This window comes from Dipodomys merriami, unplaced genomic scaffold (genome assembly GCF_024711535.1).
Source record: "Dipodomys merriami isolate MVZ:Mamm:240054 unplaced genomic scaffold, mDipMer1.0.p SCAF_14, whole genome shotgun sequence".
Lineage (NCBI taxonomy): Eukaryota > Metazoa > Chordata > Mammalia > Rodentia > Heteromyidae > Dipodomys > Dipodomys merriami.
The window spans coordinates 36,798,879-36,814,239 of record NW_027202715.1 but is presented as its reverse complement, the minus strand read 5'-3'; the positions used below and the strand labels follow the sequence as shown (position 1 = coordinate 36,814,239).

The 15,361-nt window shown below is 40.5% G+C and overlaps 1 protein-coding gene across 2 annotated transcripts in view; it reads right to left on the bottom strand.

The window, feature by feature from the left end:
* Positions 1 to 678: 678 nt before the first annotated feature.
* Positions 679 to 15,361, bottom strand: part of Lgi1 (leucine rich glioma inactivated 1) — a 38,744-nt gene continuing 24,061 nt past the window's right edge. The window contains exons 5-8 of one of the 2 annotated variants that reach the window (XM_070021232.1): positions 9,123 to 9,194; positions 6,431 to 6,600; positions 5,717 to 5,881; positions 679 to 1,863 (exon numbers count right to left, since the gene is read on the bottom strand). In XM_070021232.1, coding sequence (XP_069877333.1) covers positions 1,028 to 1,863; positions 5,717 to 5,881; positions 6,431 to 6,600; positions 9,123 to 9,194 — 1,243 coding nt within the window. In that variant the 3' untranslated portion in view covers positions 679 to 1,027. Of the gene's footprint in view, positions 1,864 to 3,106; positions 4,404 to 5,716; positions 5,882 to 6,430; positions 6,601 to 9,122; positions 9,195 to 15,361 lie in introns of those variants that run through there. The other variant, XM_070021233.1, reaches the window with a different exon arrangement.

Genomic DNA, 15,361 nt, shown 5'->3' with positions numbered 1-15,361 from the left:
GAGTCACAATATTTTGGCTGCCCAGACTAGCTTTGAACTGTGATTCTTAGATCTCAGCTTCCTGAATAATTAGGATTATAGATGTGAGCCACTAGAGCACCCAGTGACTTCATTCTTAATAAGTGTTCAGTAAATACTGACTGGTTAGGTCAAAGGACCTTCTAGTCTATTATGAGAAGAAGACTATATGCCTTTTCCAAGGCATGTTTTGAGGACCTGCTATGCCATGGGCATTGTGATAACTACCAACGGCTCATGTGATCCAGTTGCTTAAAAACTTAGAAACCCAATCTGAGCCTTCTGGACACTGTACAGCCAGGCAATAACATCAAAATGGGGGTGCAGAAGTGAAGCATCCTTGATCAGATTAGGAGGCCTCCACAGAGGTACATTAGAGGCAAGTGCAATTGAGTTATAGCCTCTATCATCTGTCAGATGATTCTACAGTCAGCACTTTAGAAAGTCTTTACTTCTGGAAATACTTTGGCTGTTGGAAATCAGCTTATATAGCCTGTTTATAAACCTGCTTATGGGAAATCATTTACATTGTTTTTTTATCTTCACTCATTAACTGAACCACTAATCCTGCATACAAATTTAATCCTGTTGCATAAAGCTATTTCCTCAGGTGACAACCCACCCAAGTAAAACAAGCCCTGTAAATAATTACCTTTGGGATATGAAAGAAAATGTAAACATTTTATTTGGCAGTTGTTTCTGAACACATGAATAAATAAATGGAAAAGTACTATTAATATTTCTTTTTTGGAGTAACAGATACCATTAAACGCTTATTTACACATTTCACTGCAAAGAACAGTTACACAATTAAATTTTGTCTTAGACACAGTAACTTTCCCACACCACTGGACTGGACAGTTAAAAGATGGAGAGAGTGGTAGTGCTTGGTTCTCAGTGTTTGGAAGGCATTCATTTGCAAGTGTGATAAGAAGAGTCATCATGCATTGAGTTCATCAAGGTCTTGTACTGTAGAAAGTTTCTGATAGCAGCCACGGAATTTGGTGTCTCATGCGCTTAGGTCAACTATGACATGTTTGTAAATCTGTGTATTTCCCTTAAAACTGGAAGCAAACAGAAAATTACGCTTATTAATGGATACATGTGTGAATGATCTCGGCGCCTGAATATTTAATTCCTGGAATTTCACAAATTTGGCTTTCTCTGCATCCCAGTTATACACTTGAGTAAAGGAATAATCACTTCCAAGAATCGCGTATTGGTAATTATTTATCTGAAGAGGCTGGAACACCATGGATCCTCGTGATGGCATTCTCTGAACATCCTGGAATGAGGAACCTCCCCATTTCATGACTTTGGAATCACCAATGAATCGGGTCAAGCAAATGTACACGTCGCCCTTCACTGCAAAGTGCTTTACTGCATATACATCCTCCATGTTAGGAATGTCAGTTTGGTTAGTGAATAGCTGGGTGGCTTTGTTCCATTGATAAATGACAGGACGTTGGGAGCTACTGGACAAAATTAAATGAGGTGTTCTGAGTGTCAGTGGTGTTCTGGCTATCTCTAGATATTCCACATCAGTATCCCTGTACCAGGCATGTAAGGATTGATGGGAGTAGAATCCATTGCCATTCCATTTATAAATGGTAGTGAAACCAGCCTTGGAACTGTCAGCCACGACAAAGTACCAGTTGTTTTCGATCTTGAATGTTTCAATGTCATTGGGTTTTCGGATTTTGAGAATTTCAATATCCTGGATTTTTATGAATTTGTTTGCAAAACCATCTCGCTTATAGATATGAGAGCCGCCAAACAGCTGGGCCACAATGACATACAGCTGAGTTTCAATGACTATTGGCTTGCATACTACAGTGGATGTGCCTGGGAAAAGACAAAGGAGAGATTAGTTGTGTGGCTATCTCCTCTGGAACATGGAGAACATGCAGACTGGAGCCATATACAACTTCTACTGAAAGCAGTCTGAAACAAGTGATTTCTGTGATTGGCTAAGCAAGGCAATTTCCAAGGCCAATGGACCCAAGGGTTTTTGACCTCATAGGATCTTGTTATGAACAATGAAGTTACCATGTCACCTCCAACTGCCTCTAGATATTCAGACCATAGAGCCTATATTTTCTTCTCTCACTCCTTGAAACAGAAAGTACTGCTTTCTCTGACAGATCATAAATTAATTCCAGTAATTCTAATTAAAAAGGTATATCATTTAGAGGTCGGACACAAGGGCACTTGCCTATAATCCCAGTTACTTGGTAAACAGAGATAGGAGGATCAGCTGAGCCAAAACTAGCAAGGCCTTATCTCAAAGAGAAGCTGGGTATGTATATGAACACCTAAAGTCCCAACTACTCGGGAAGCAAAGGTAGGAAGATCAAAGTTAGAGGTTAACCTACAACTATTCTAACCAAAGTCAGCATGAAAACCTATCTGGAAAACAAAGTAAAAGTAAAACAAACTCACCGGGTAGAGTACTTGCTTAGCAAAAGAGAGACCTTGAGTTCAGTCCCCAGGATTGCAACAAACAAAAGAACCTAACATTTACTGAAAATTTACTATGTGCTTTGTCACATCATCATATTAAAATTTCCCAATAAACTTAAGAGGTAAATATTACCATTTTCCCTTTTCTAGATAAGAAAATGAAGCCCAAAGGAATGAAGACCTATTCAAACCCGTATGTGCCTGTTTAACCCAGGCTGAGGTAAAGTTAGCTGTCCCAGTCTGAAAACTTGGGCTAGGATTGCACAAAGTTCTAGAACTACCTTACAAAATCTAGAGTGATGGTTGTAGCTTCATGTGTGATTGATTTGCTCTACGCATAAAATAGTCCCTGCTCTAGAATAATCTTGCTCTAGAATCCCCCAGGGAAAGAAGGAAATAATGTTTGTCACTTTTCTGGAGCTTCATGTCATGGTTGCAGGTGAGAAGGACAAGGAATCTTTAAGAACAAAGTGACAGCCAGGAGCCAGTGGCTCACGCCTATAATACTAGCTACTCAGGAGGCTGAGATCCGAGGATCATGGTTCAAAGCCAGCCAGGGCAGGAAAGTCTGTGAGACTCTAATCTCCAATAAACTATCAGATAAACCGAAAGAGGTGCTGTGGCTCAAGTGGTAGAGTGCTAGCCTTGAGCTGAAAAGCTGAGGGACAGCGCCCAGGCCCAGAGTTCAAACCCCATAATCAACAACAACAAAAAAAGAACAAAGTGAAAGAACAGCCACGGGTAATGCTCCTGAAATTTATTTTGGGAAATCTCATATAATGAATAATAAGGGAATAAGGGGTCTGTGAGAGATATGATTGTTATCCTTTTGCCAGTAGTTTGACATTTATCAACAGAGTCTGATCTCACTGTCTGAAGAGAGTTGAGCTCTTGGAAATCCAAAGAAAACAAGAACAAATTGTACCCATTCTTCTTCTTCTTCTTCTTTTGGTTCTAGCTCCAGGTTTCTGATGCAAACAAGTCATACAAACTCTCTCTACTACTTGGCTCCATCCACAAGTAAAATGATTTTTTTCCCTCCTTTTTAACTTTCCTTTAAGTAGTTGTGCAAAGGAATTGGAATTTAACAAAACAGTTTATGAACACAATATATCTTCACCCCTTTCAACATTCTCACCCATCCCTCCCCTTAAACATGTTTTATATGTGATTCTTTTCAGAACTAAACTGATTGTGTGACTTTGGGAGGATCATTTAACATCTCTGGGATTCAGATTTTTCTTTTGTGCAGTGAGAGATCAGAATAGGTCAGAGATGGCCACTTGATTTTACCATATGTACCAATCTTGATTGACTAGCTGACTGTGATTGCCTAGAGAAGGAGTCTCTGGCCATGTTTGCACTCTTCAAGGAAGAATAACATGATTGTGTAGCAATGTCTGTGGTGAAGAAGTAAACAGTGATCTTGTATCTGACATATTTGTCATCTGCCGTGATTTGAATGTTTGTATAATTCTAAAATTTGGTGTTAAAACGTAATTCCCAATGCAATATTAAGAGGTGATTTTGTGGTTAGGATAGAGCCCTTATGAATGTTTAATGCCCTTACAGACCTGAAGGAATCTATTTAGTCCCTTTTGGTCCTTTCTTTGTCTGTGAGAACAGAGAATGAACCATCTTGGAAGCACAGTAAGCTTTATGAGACACTGAATTGTGAGAAATAGACCTTGGTTGTTTATAAATTATGCAGTCTAAGGCATCTTTGTTATAGCAGCAGGAACAAACTAAGGCATCATTTTAGGTGAGATAAACTCTGAGGTGCCTGCCCTCTATTCTGCTCCTCTAGAAGACTCATCCGGAGAAACTGATGGGTTGTACACAGGCTGGAAGAATCGTTTCCTAATATGAAGTCCTTCCTGGTCCACTGGAAAACTTAGGAAGAGAGATGCACGACCTTCTTCCTTGGGAAAGAAGGGGAAGTCAAGAAAGGTCTCAGTCTGGAGGGATTCCTTTACCTGGCAACCTTGGTTCCCAGCAAGCCCTGAATTCTCTCTATCCTTTAATGAATAGGTAGATGGATGGCCACGGGCAGACTCTTAACTGTGACCTTCTACACCTTGTCTACCAGATGACCTTTCACAGGGAGGTTTGAGTGCTCTGAGGAGCAGTTCCAAGGTATGAGAAGGTAAGGTGATGTAAACATGTCAGAATTATTCTAATTTATGACTTACAATTTTAAAGGCTGTTGAACTGGGAAAGAAACTTAAGACATGACCCAAGTATTAATCTTCATGGAAAAAATTTGGACTGTCCACCAAATTAATAGCGAAAAATACTGAGATTTGATTTCTCATTGCTGGATTTCTCAGACCGCTAATATATGTTTTATGAATCTCTAGAGGGAGATATGGCTTATGGGTTTTTTAGACTATAAAACCTTTTATTTTTATAAGACACACATTAATATTTTATAAAATAAATGTGTAATAAAGTTGGAGGCTTACTGAATTAAAACAACCTCTTTAAGCCAGACATATGTATCAGTATATACCTGTAGTCCTGGTAGTTGGGAGGTAAGAAAGAGGATTGGGAGTTTGAAGTCAGTTACATGTGGGGACACCATCTCAGTAAAACCAGGTGCCCATGGCTCATGCCGGTAATCCTAATTGCTGAGAACGCTAAGATCTGAGGATTGTGGTTCAAAGCCAGCCTAGGCCGACAAATCTGGGAGTATCTTATCTCCAACTAACCAGCAAGAAGTTGGAAGTGGAGCTGTGGCTCAAATGGTAGAATGCCAGCATTGAATACAAAAGCTAAGCAAGAGTGGGAGGCTCTGAATTCAAATCCCAGCAGTGGCACAATCAATCAACCTAATTTTTAAAAATCAACCTAATTTTATAGTTAAACAAAAGAAAGTGAGTTGATTTCTCCAGCTACATTATGTTAGAATCTAGATTAGGACTTTCAGTACTTCCTTTTGAGATAAGAAGCCTGCCATTTAATGTATATTTAATATGCTGGGTCCTATCCTAATTTTCTTAAATACATGATCATACTATTTTATTAACCATCCTATGAATCAAGTGTTACTCTCATTTTATAACTGAGAAATATAACTGAAGCTTTAGAAGATAATCTCAAGTCACTTAGTAAATGGGATTAGAATGACTCTAAAACTCCTGCAAGCACTCCTTCATGCCAATCATCTTTTCCTGGTATTATTTGTTGGCCAAAGCAATCACTTCCCACTCAGTGTTGTATCAGGTTTTCCTACCTGTAATGTTGTCATAATTCCGGAAGGTCTTTTCTACGTGGTCCCATTCAAGGAAAATGCATTTTCCAGTAAACGGCTGAGCAATGACTACATACTCATCATTCATGTAAGAAAAAGTGTCTATGGACAGTGACTGGTAAGGCAGGTCTTGAGACTTTGCAAATTCTGCAAAAAGCAAAAAATGATGATGGGTAAGTGTGAACTACTATTAATACCTCTTTCCTTGGCTAGATTTCAAATATCTCAAGATTTACATTTATCTTAGAGAAACAATAAAATGGTACTTTTATTTTGCTTTTAAACACATGAAGTTTTAAGGGTTCATAATTTAAAAAATTAAATGCGAATTTCTTCCTTGCTTGCTTGTTTTCTTTCTTTCTTTGGTGCTGATTGGAGGGTTTGAACTCAGGGCCTAGGTGCTGTTTGAGAGCTTTTGTGTCCAAAACTAGTGCTCTGCCATTGATGCACACCTCCACGAATGGCTTTTGGGTAGTTAACTGGAGATAAAGAGTCTCATGGACTTTCCTGTCTAGGCTGGCTTTACACTGAGATTCTTAGATCTCAGCCTCATGAGCAGCTAGGATTGCAAGCCCACTTACACCCAGCTACTGAGATAGTTTTTAAAGTCAACCCCCTTCCCAGTTCCTGTAGGTACAAATAAAAAAGTTGCCCTTATGTTAATTGTATGCTGTCAATTGGTTTTAAGTATATTACCTGTAATGATGCAATCAAAATCCTTGGTGGAGAGACTATTGATTTTGCGCTTCTTGTATTCTGGGGGGCCTTCACAGTATATGTCTTCCACCGTTGCATTGGTGTGGCCAAGCCATTCCACTAGCCACTTCAGTTTACAGTCACAATTAAATGAATTTCCTCTCAGGTCCCTGAAAGACAAACCTCTTCTGCTTTTGCAGTTTGAGGGCCCTGGTAAGACTTCTACAATTAGCCATTAATGTGCAATGATCTCACCTGGCTTTATATAATGCTCCATAATCTGCCTTGAACTTCACTGACCATCCAATTTGGGCTCAGAATATGACGACAGAGCACCCATAAAGGACACTCCAGTCCTTGAGACCTCATAACTTACTCTCTTTTGGATTAAAGGGGGCTTAGTCTAAAGCAGTGCTGTCAATAGAAATAAGGTGTGACTCACATGTAATTTAAATTTTTCTATAACCGTATTTTTAAATAGTAAAGAGAAACAGTATACTTAATTATAATTGTATGCTTCATTTAATTTTATTTGCTCAAAATAGTATCATTTGGACAGCTAGTCAATATCAACAATTTTGAGATACTTACATTATTTATACTGTCTACAGTGTATTTTATATTTACATTGTATCTCAATTCTGATGCTAAATTTTCATCTGAAAATGTGGTCTGCATTTAGATTTCGTAAAACATATAGGTGAGCAATAGATTCATAAGCCAAAATTTCCTGGTAATTGAATTAAGAAACTTTTTTTTTTTTTGGTTTAAACTTTAAAAGGTAAGGGAATGGGGGTGTACTTAGCTCAGTGGTATATGCCTAGTATGTTCAAGGTTCTGGGTTCAGTTTTCAGCACCAAAAACTAAAGATTTAGAATTAAGTTCCTTAGTTACAGTACATCCCAGGTGTCATGTGACTACAAGGGTCTAGTAGACACCATATTACACATCATGGATCTCCAGAATAGAATACAATGTATATTTGTTTGCTTTCTTAATCCTGGTCTTGGTCTAGGTCTACAAATTTCCTGAATTACCAATATTCTGTTGATAGGAAATGATTTTGATAAGGCAGAGTTAATGTAGATATACACTAGTTTATGCCTGTAATAAATTGTATGCTATAGGCTTAAGTTTCCACGTTGGACCCCAATTCACCAAGTTCTCTGTTATTTGCATTGCTTCTCTTCAGGAATTCCATTTCCTTTGCTGGTCACACAGAATTCCTGAGATAGGTGCTGCTCACTCTTCACACAGCACATAAATAATTTTTAGATTCCCAAACATTTAAGAACATGTTTTAGATGAGACCGTTCAAGAAAATTAAGAAACCCACTAAAAGGCAAATTGGCACAGATCCTTACACTTCTAAAATAATTCTTGATTTGGGCCTATCAGATTAGGCCCACAAGGCCAAACTCATTATGGGATTTGCTAGAGACGGAACCAATTTCCAATGTTAGATTGATACAGAATGGGATGGAAGCCACCGATGAACTGTGTCCCCGGCCTGGCATGGAGCATCATCTGCCTTCCAAGACGTTCCCAGAACTGACTTCATCTCCCAAGAGTAATCTGACACAGAATAATGAGTGCCAATCCTTCAGGGTTAGCGTAAACTGGACCAGATAATAGATGTATGCGGTCTCTCTTGAAAGTGTCTTGATTCTGGCACTCTTGGAAATAAAACTATCATTCTGGAATTGGAATAACAGGCATGGGGGAAGGGCTGAGGACCTACTTCAAGGAACAAAGAAAGTTTTTCATTAGCTTCCTGATTTGAAGTTAAATACTAGGCTTAGAGGAAAATTTTTGCCCCAGAAGATTCTGTTATTGGAGACAAGTTGTTTTGAATATATAGTCTCTAGTAAAGCACTTGAATCTCTTGATTTCTTTCATCTATCCTCTTATTTGCTCTTAATAGTCTATTTTCTGACATCCAAATACCTTGTTAATGTTTTGGAAGGCATTAATGGAGCGAAATTGCTTTTGGGAGAGTTAGGCCTATAGTACTTGCTTTGCTTACAGCAAAATATACAAATTCCTTGCAAAAGATCTTTCACTCTGAAGCTTAAAAGTCAAAGTTTGAAAGCTCTTTTGTTTGAAAAAGGGTCAAAAATAATTAAATTCATTCTCTTCCTGGGGCTTAAGCCAAATTCCTAGGGATTAAGCCCAGAGTTGTTGTTCAGTCTAATGAGAGAAAAGGCAAACTTTCTTCCCTTCCCCCACTTCCTGCTCCCATTTCTCGGTGGCCTCACCCAACTTCTGAGTGTAACCTCTCATCTTACTCTGTCAGTTTCCCAGACCCCTTCATGTTTTTCTCTTTGAAACCTCATTTCCTGGACCTCATGAGAAACAAAGAAAAGCAATCTTGAAATTTCTGTGGAGGTCTTTTCCTCCTGCCCGCCCCCCCACCCCACCCTCCCCAGAGACCCTTTCCATTACCTCTCTTAAATAGACACACACTTTTTGTCAAAATAATGCCTGGGTCCCTTGTATTCAGAATTTCCCATGGTATGCAGCAAAGAACACCCATGTGTTAGTTTGTGTCAATTTAAATTTTAGGCCAATTTAAAATTAAAATTTGGAAATTCAAATGGAATTTTAAAGCCCCTTAAAAAGTCTCATAAGCAACACCTATTTAATTAATTACTGCAAAATAATTCATTAGCGATTTCTTAAGTCTTCTTACACATTTGTTAAAGAATCCAGGCCTTTGAAAATATCTTTTGGAAGTGTCTGGAGATTGTTATTTGCGAGACTCCTGAAAAATAAAAATAATAAAAAAAAAAGAATGTGATGTAAACTAGGTGACAGATTAAATGCATTTATGACAAAGATGAGTTCTGAGTTCCTTTTGCTGTTTCCAGTCTCCTAAATTACTTATAGGACGTGCTTTTATCTTCTAAGATACTACTCAGATTCCTACTATTGTATTTAACCTTTGACCTCTTTGCTTCAACATCCGTTGAGTTAGGTAACAGTTCATAGTGGCCAAAGGCAATGACAATAACAACAAACCAGCAACACAATGATATTGGTGTGTTGTTCTCTGTTTTTAGGAAACCAGACTTACCTTTTAGGGTATTTCCCAAATGATAATTCACTAAGCTGGTAGTATCTGCATCCAAATGGTCCTTCTCCCACTTACTGGAGCTGAACTATCTTATAATGATCAGAAGGCAGCTACATTTCTAATCAACATACCCATGGCTCTATCCCATTGCTCACATATGCCTTCTTCTCTCCAAAGTATGGGTCCCATTTTCTAGCTTCTAGCTTCATTCATTGCATCTCAGAAAAAGCTTTCTACCCATCTATCCTCTAGTCATCTCTTTCTCCCTTTCTGTTCTTTTATTATCACAGGTCTTGTTTCCTCTATTTGTTCATCCACAGATCACTCCAATGATACTCATCAGGCCGAAAGTACTATCTAGATACTACTGGCACCTAGATACTTCTGATAATACTAAGGGATATATATGCACATACTACAGGAATACTGACTGAAACAAATGGTAATGCTACATCAAGAAAGGGTACTGTAAGGTCCGCTCCTGGATGGCGAGCAGACTCCACCCTCCTCGCAGCAAAGTCTCCACCCAGTACCTGCGTTACCTAGGCAACTGGGACACCTGGAAGAGGTCACATCTGCATCCGCTGAGGTCACATCTGAATTTGATGTGGCCACACCTTTCCCCACCCATACCCTACATAAGGGCTAGCCCAGGCCCAGACTCTCCCTTTTTTTCTCTCTCTGTTCGTTTCTAGCTCTTGCTGCTCTTTTCTTGCTCTCTTGCTCTCTCTCTTTCCCAGCCACGTGGAATGCCAACCTTGCCTGGTCCCAGCAGGTCTACCCCTTACCTGAATACCACGTGAGTGCTACTGTTCTTACCCCTCTCTCTGCTCTTTTCTCTCTCTTTCCTCTCTTCCCAGCTCTCTCTCATTCCCAGGCCTTTCCCAGCCACGTGGAGTGCCACCCTTGCCTGGTCCAAGCAGGTCTACTGAATAAACCTACCCCTTATCTGAATACCACGTGCGTGCTGGTGCAGTTCTTACTCGGCTACCTCTTTTTAAAAACCTAACAGGTACCAGCTACTGAAATTTTTTGGTTTTAGCCAGCACATGTTATATACTTTTATATCTCTCATTAAAAAAAAAAAAAAGGAAACCAAAAAGCCTATGTTGTTTGCCTCCAAAGCCCTTGAAAACCTTAAGCTTTTCTTTTTAAAACCTGAAAAGTCTTCCCTGCCTTTTACCGCCTCTAATTACATATGAGATTTCTCAAATGCTAACATTCAAGACTTTTAGAACCTATTTTTAAGTTAATTAAGTTTTTTAATGAACTGGTAGAACGTAAGAATGGGGCAAGAATCAGAAAGTTGAAGTCTGGACAACAAAGGATTTTGTGATGAAAGCCAGTTTTGGAGTCTGAACTAGGTTGGAATCTGGAATCCTGATTTCACCATGTGACTTTGGTGATGTATCATCTTCAAGGTTCCTGCCAAAGTTTGGATCTAGCATGCTTGCCACAGACCCACATGTTAAAGGTTTGGTCTCCAGTCACTATGGCACTAATGGGAGATGATGGAAACAAGGCCTAATGGAGGATCGCTAGAAGTCTGCCCTCAGAAGATGACTGTGGGACCCCAGGACATTCCTACTTCTCACTTTATTTTCTGACCATGAGGTTAAGACTTTCACTTCACTGCACTCTCTCAACCACACTGTGCAGCCACAGGCTCAAAGCAATGGGGCCAAACCAGAGACTGAAACTCCCCACACTGTGAAGCAAAAGAAGCCTTTTTTTCTCTTATAAGTTGGTTATCTCAAGTAGCTATTATAATGACATAAAATGTATACAGCTCAGCTTTATCATGATGAAGTAGAGATAATATGAAGGTGTTGGGAAAAGAAAAGGAGATATCTCAAGCTGGTATCCAGCCTAACTGGGGTGGGGGGTGGGGAGGGAGAGGGGTGGGGTGTGGTGAGAAACAGTGCTCCTGTGTAAAAATTGTCCAGCAAACATTTGGAAACTGTTCATTTCTGAATTGACTGATGTGACCATCCACCTTCAGCAGCTCCAAAATCTGCTAAAGGAGACTATTAGAAGGTGATAGGATGGTGCTTTATGTCTAGATTGGTGAGCAATGGGCCTGAGAAGGCTAGACTTAGAGAAGAAGCAGAAACAAAAGAAAGACACAGAAATCTGGAGACTTCCAGATGCCTAAGACCTAGGAACTGAAGTTCAGTTCTCTAGTCTCTGGGAGGCTGACATCAGGTCACATTGGGATGAACAGAAAGCAGGCAGAGGAACTTGAGCGGAGAAAGACTTAAGGAAGTAATGCTGCCCCCTAGCCTGAGAATTATGCTACAAAAGAAATGTAATAGCCAGGCACTAGTGGCTTATGCCTGTAATCCTAGACATTCAGGAGGCTGAGAGCTGAGGATCACAGTTCAAAGCCAGCCCATGCAGGAAAGTCCGTAAGACTCTTATCTTCAATTAACCACCAGGAAACCAGTAGTGACACTGTGGCTTGAAGTGGTAGAAGGCTAGCCTTGAGTAAAAGAGCTCAGGGAAAGTGCCCAGGCCCTGAGTTCAAACCCCATGAAAGACAAAAAATTAAAATTAAATTAAAATACTATTATTATCATCTTACTTTTATTTATTTATTTATTTATTTATTTATTTATTTATTTATTTATTGCTGTCCTGGGGCTTGAACTCTGGGCCTGGGTGCTGTCCCTGAGCCTCTTTGTGCTCAAGGCTAGTGCTCTACCACTTGAGCCAAAGTGACACTTTGGCTTTTTCTGAGTAGTTTATTGGAGATAAGAGTCTCATGGACTTTCCTGGCCTGGCTTTGAACCGTGATCCTCAGATCTCAGCCTCCTGAGTAGCAAGGATTACAGGCATGAGCCATTGGTGCCTGGCTTAAAATTATTTTTTTTAAGAGAAAAATAACCATCATCCTGGTAGAGCCCCCCCCCCCCCCCCTTTAGGATTTTGTCACAGCCTCTTGCAGTCATCAGCTCAGAGCCCACTGAAGAAGTGATTCTGAGGCTTCAGGGCCCTGGTCCTCATCTCTGAAGTCCTCTGTCCTCTAGAGGTCATGGCAGGAGGGAGTCTGGCCATGAACTGGGGCTGGGAATCTCCTGCCTCGAAGGTCTGCTAGCTGGGAAACACTGGCAAAAGTGAGGTCTAGGGTCAGAGCTAGATTTCAATAGTGTATGAGAATTTCTTCTTCTCAGGATTGAAAGGCAGAAGAATACAGAGAGTGAAGGAGAGAGGGGCAAGGACTTAGAATTGGCCATCAATATGGCTAAGCGAAGAGGTTCCATTTGGGATAATTTAAGGAAAACCAGGCATGACCCAAGCCAACCCATCCTGCCAGGCTCCCATGAAGGGTTTTTGAATCAGCCACCGAGTGCAGTGGACATGGTCCAGATGGGGAAGAGAAGATGTGGGTTTGAGCTCTGGTTGTTTTCATGAGCTGTTTGATACCTTGGTTAAAATGATCTGCAAGTTCTATTTTCACTCTTAAATCACATCTTCATCATTTTCACTGTAAGAGGCTTATAGCTTCATCTTTAATACTAATCAGATGATGCTGGAAGTAATACTTGAATCCATTAAGAGGCAACAGGCTTCTCTAGGAAAGAGATGGTGTCCTGGGATATCTGTGAGGGAGGGCAGAGCTGATGGAGAACAGAAGATGACAAAAGCCATGAGAGGTTAAGAAAATGTCCCTGTCTTCTCCCACGCACCCTCCTCCCTCCACCGTTAGTCCTTTCTATCTAGGATGCTGCTACCTTAAGTACTGGAAGAACATTCTCCTTTCCATTGTACTCCCAGTCCCTAGCATAGCATCTAGCCTGCAGCAGAAGCCTTCAGTAGATACTTTTTAATGAATGAATGAGTGAGTAAAGAAGGTGGTTTCGAGTGGATAAGAGAAAAGGAAGCAATCTGGAAGAGGAGGAGTGGCAGATACTTCTCTTAGACCACTGCATCAGGAAAGGAGTTAAGGAGAAAGTGCAAGGCCTCTGTGTGGGCATTGCTGGGACCTTATCATGTGGATCTTGTCCCACAGCTGCTCTTCCTCCCCTGCCTCACTGGGCTGATAATTCTAAGTCACACAGAGACTCTTCACAGTGTGACTTCTGTTCAGAGTCTAAGAAAACACCCAGAATATCACCCAACTTGATGGTAGTTGAGCAGGGTCAAGTTCTCTCCAAGGCAGACCTCCATCCTTCCCCAACAGTAATGTCTACCATTCCCTCCACCTTGTGTTCAGATGGCTCACCCACCCCAGGAAACCTCTGATCATGATGGTGGAACTCACTAGGAAGTCTTGTCTCCAAGGCAGACCAGACTGGCTCAGACAGCACATTTGTTTCAGTGCCACAGGGCTGTGCTGCTAAGAAAGCAACACCCACAGCCATCTGGGGTGCTCCCAGGCCCCCTGCAATGCGGCATCTCAGCTTGGGTTTGTGTCTCACTGAACCTGCGGCACTTCAAATGCAGTTATTTTAATTTCCTATGAAATGTTTAAAGGAGATAAATACCCAGCAGCATTCAGAATCCAGATCCAGGACCAATGGAGGTGGATAGCTATAGTTTCTTCTTATACAATGGGTTTACTAGACATAAGGCTCTGCACTATGCAGAGATGAGCTGATTTAATTTCATAACCTTAGGAACTAGCTATTCCTAAGTCACCCCCACCCCTAAGCCTTGAGGGCCTGAGCATTGTTTCTCAAGGTTAGCACTCTACCAGTTGAGCCACAACTCCATTTTCAGCCTTTCTTTTTCTGGTTAATTGGAGAGCAGAGTCTCTCAGATTTGTCTGCCAGGGTTGGCTTTGAACTGAGATCCTCAGAACTCAACGTCCTGCATAGCTAGGATTACAGGTGTAAGCTACTAAGGCCTGGCTTCCTCACTCTCATTTTTATAAGTAATGATAACTCCCATTTACATGTGAACAAGTAGGACAAAGTAGAATAATACAATCTGCCTGAGGGCTGCCAAGATTTGAACCCCGCAGCCTGATGAGAGATTCCCCTTTCAGCCCCTACATCATACTACCTCTTCACACAGATGTCCACATGAGGGCCAAGCAAAGACTAAGGCTAAGCATGGTTGACTTGGGGCACAGGCACCCAAAGTTTGAGAACTATTACACATATTCTTGGCACCTCCACAGCACTGAGCAACCAGTAGCTACTCTATAAAAAGTAGACTGGTGATAATTTTCCCCACAGAATATTATAATTTCATGTCAACAATCCTGGTAGCCATAGTAATCCCTAAGGGAAAACAGCTCAATGAATATTAACAAAAATCATTAATGATATTCAAGGATTTTGGTCAGCATTGGCAATAAACTAATTTTTATTTTTGCTGACATACACAAGCTATTCAAACATTAAAGTTAGGTAGAGTGCTGTGGTTTGAATATGATTTGTCACATCAAACGCAGGCAGGAGTCTAATTGCTAATGCTCTTAAGAGTTAAGGAGCTTAGAGGTGGGGTCTTTGGAAAGTGATTAGTTTTAGATAAAGTTGTTGGTTGAAGCCTCAGGATTGTGTCCTGTTGGCTTTATTTAAATAAAAAAAGGCAACAGAGATCAGACACCTCAGAGACACAGACACTTCTGGTCTCTTGCCTTGGTCAGTGCATTTCAGGACTCTGCCAAAAAGAAGGACTTTGTCAGACCCAAGCTGATGCCAGTACCATGTTCTTGAACCTCCTGTACTCTGAGTTAAATAAATATATTTTCCTTATAAAGTTAGCCTGCTTCAGGTATTTCATTATAGTAAAAAAAAAAAAAAAGCTAACTAATGCACATGAATAATATTAGGGCAATGACTCAGAATAAGGAAATGAAGAGAAGGTTCTGACTCTAGAGAAGTGTTATAGGTTCTTAACCATAA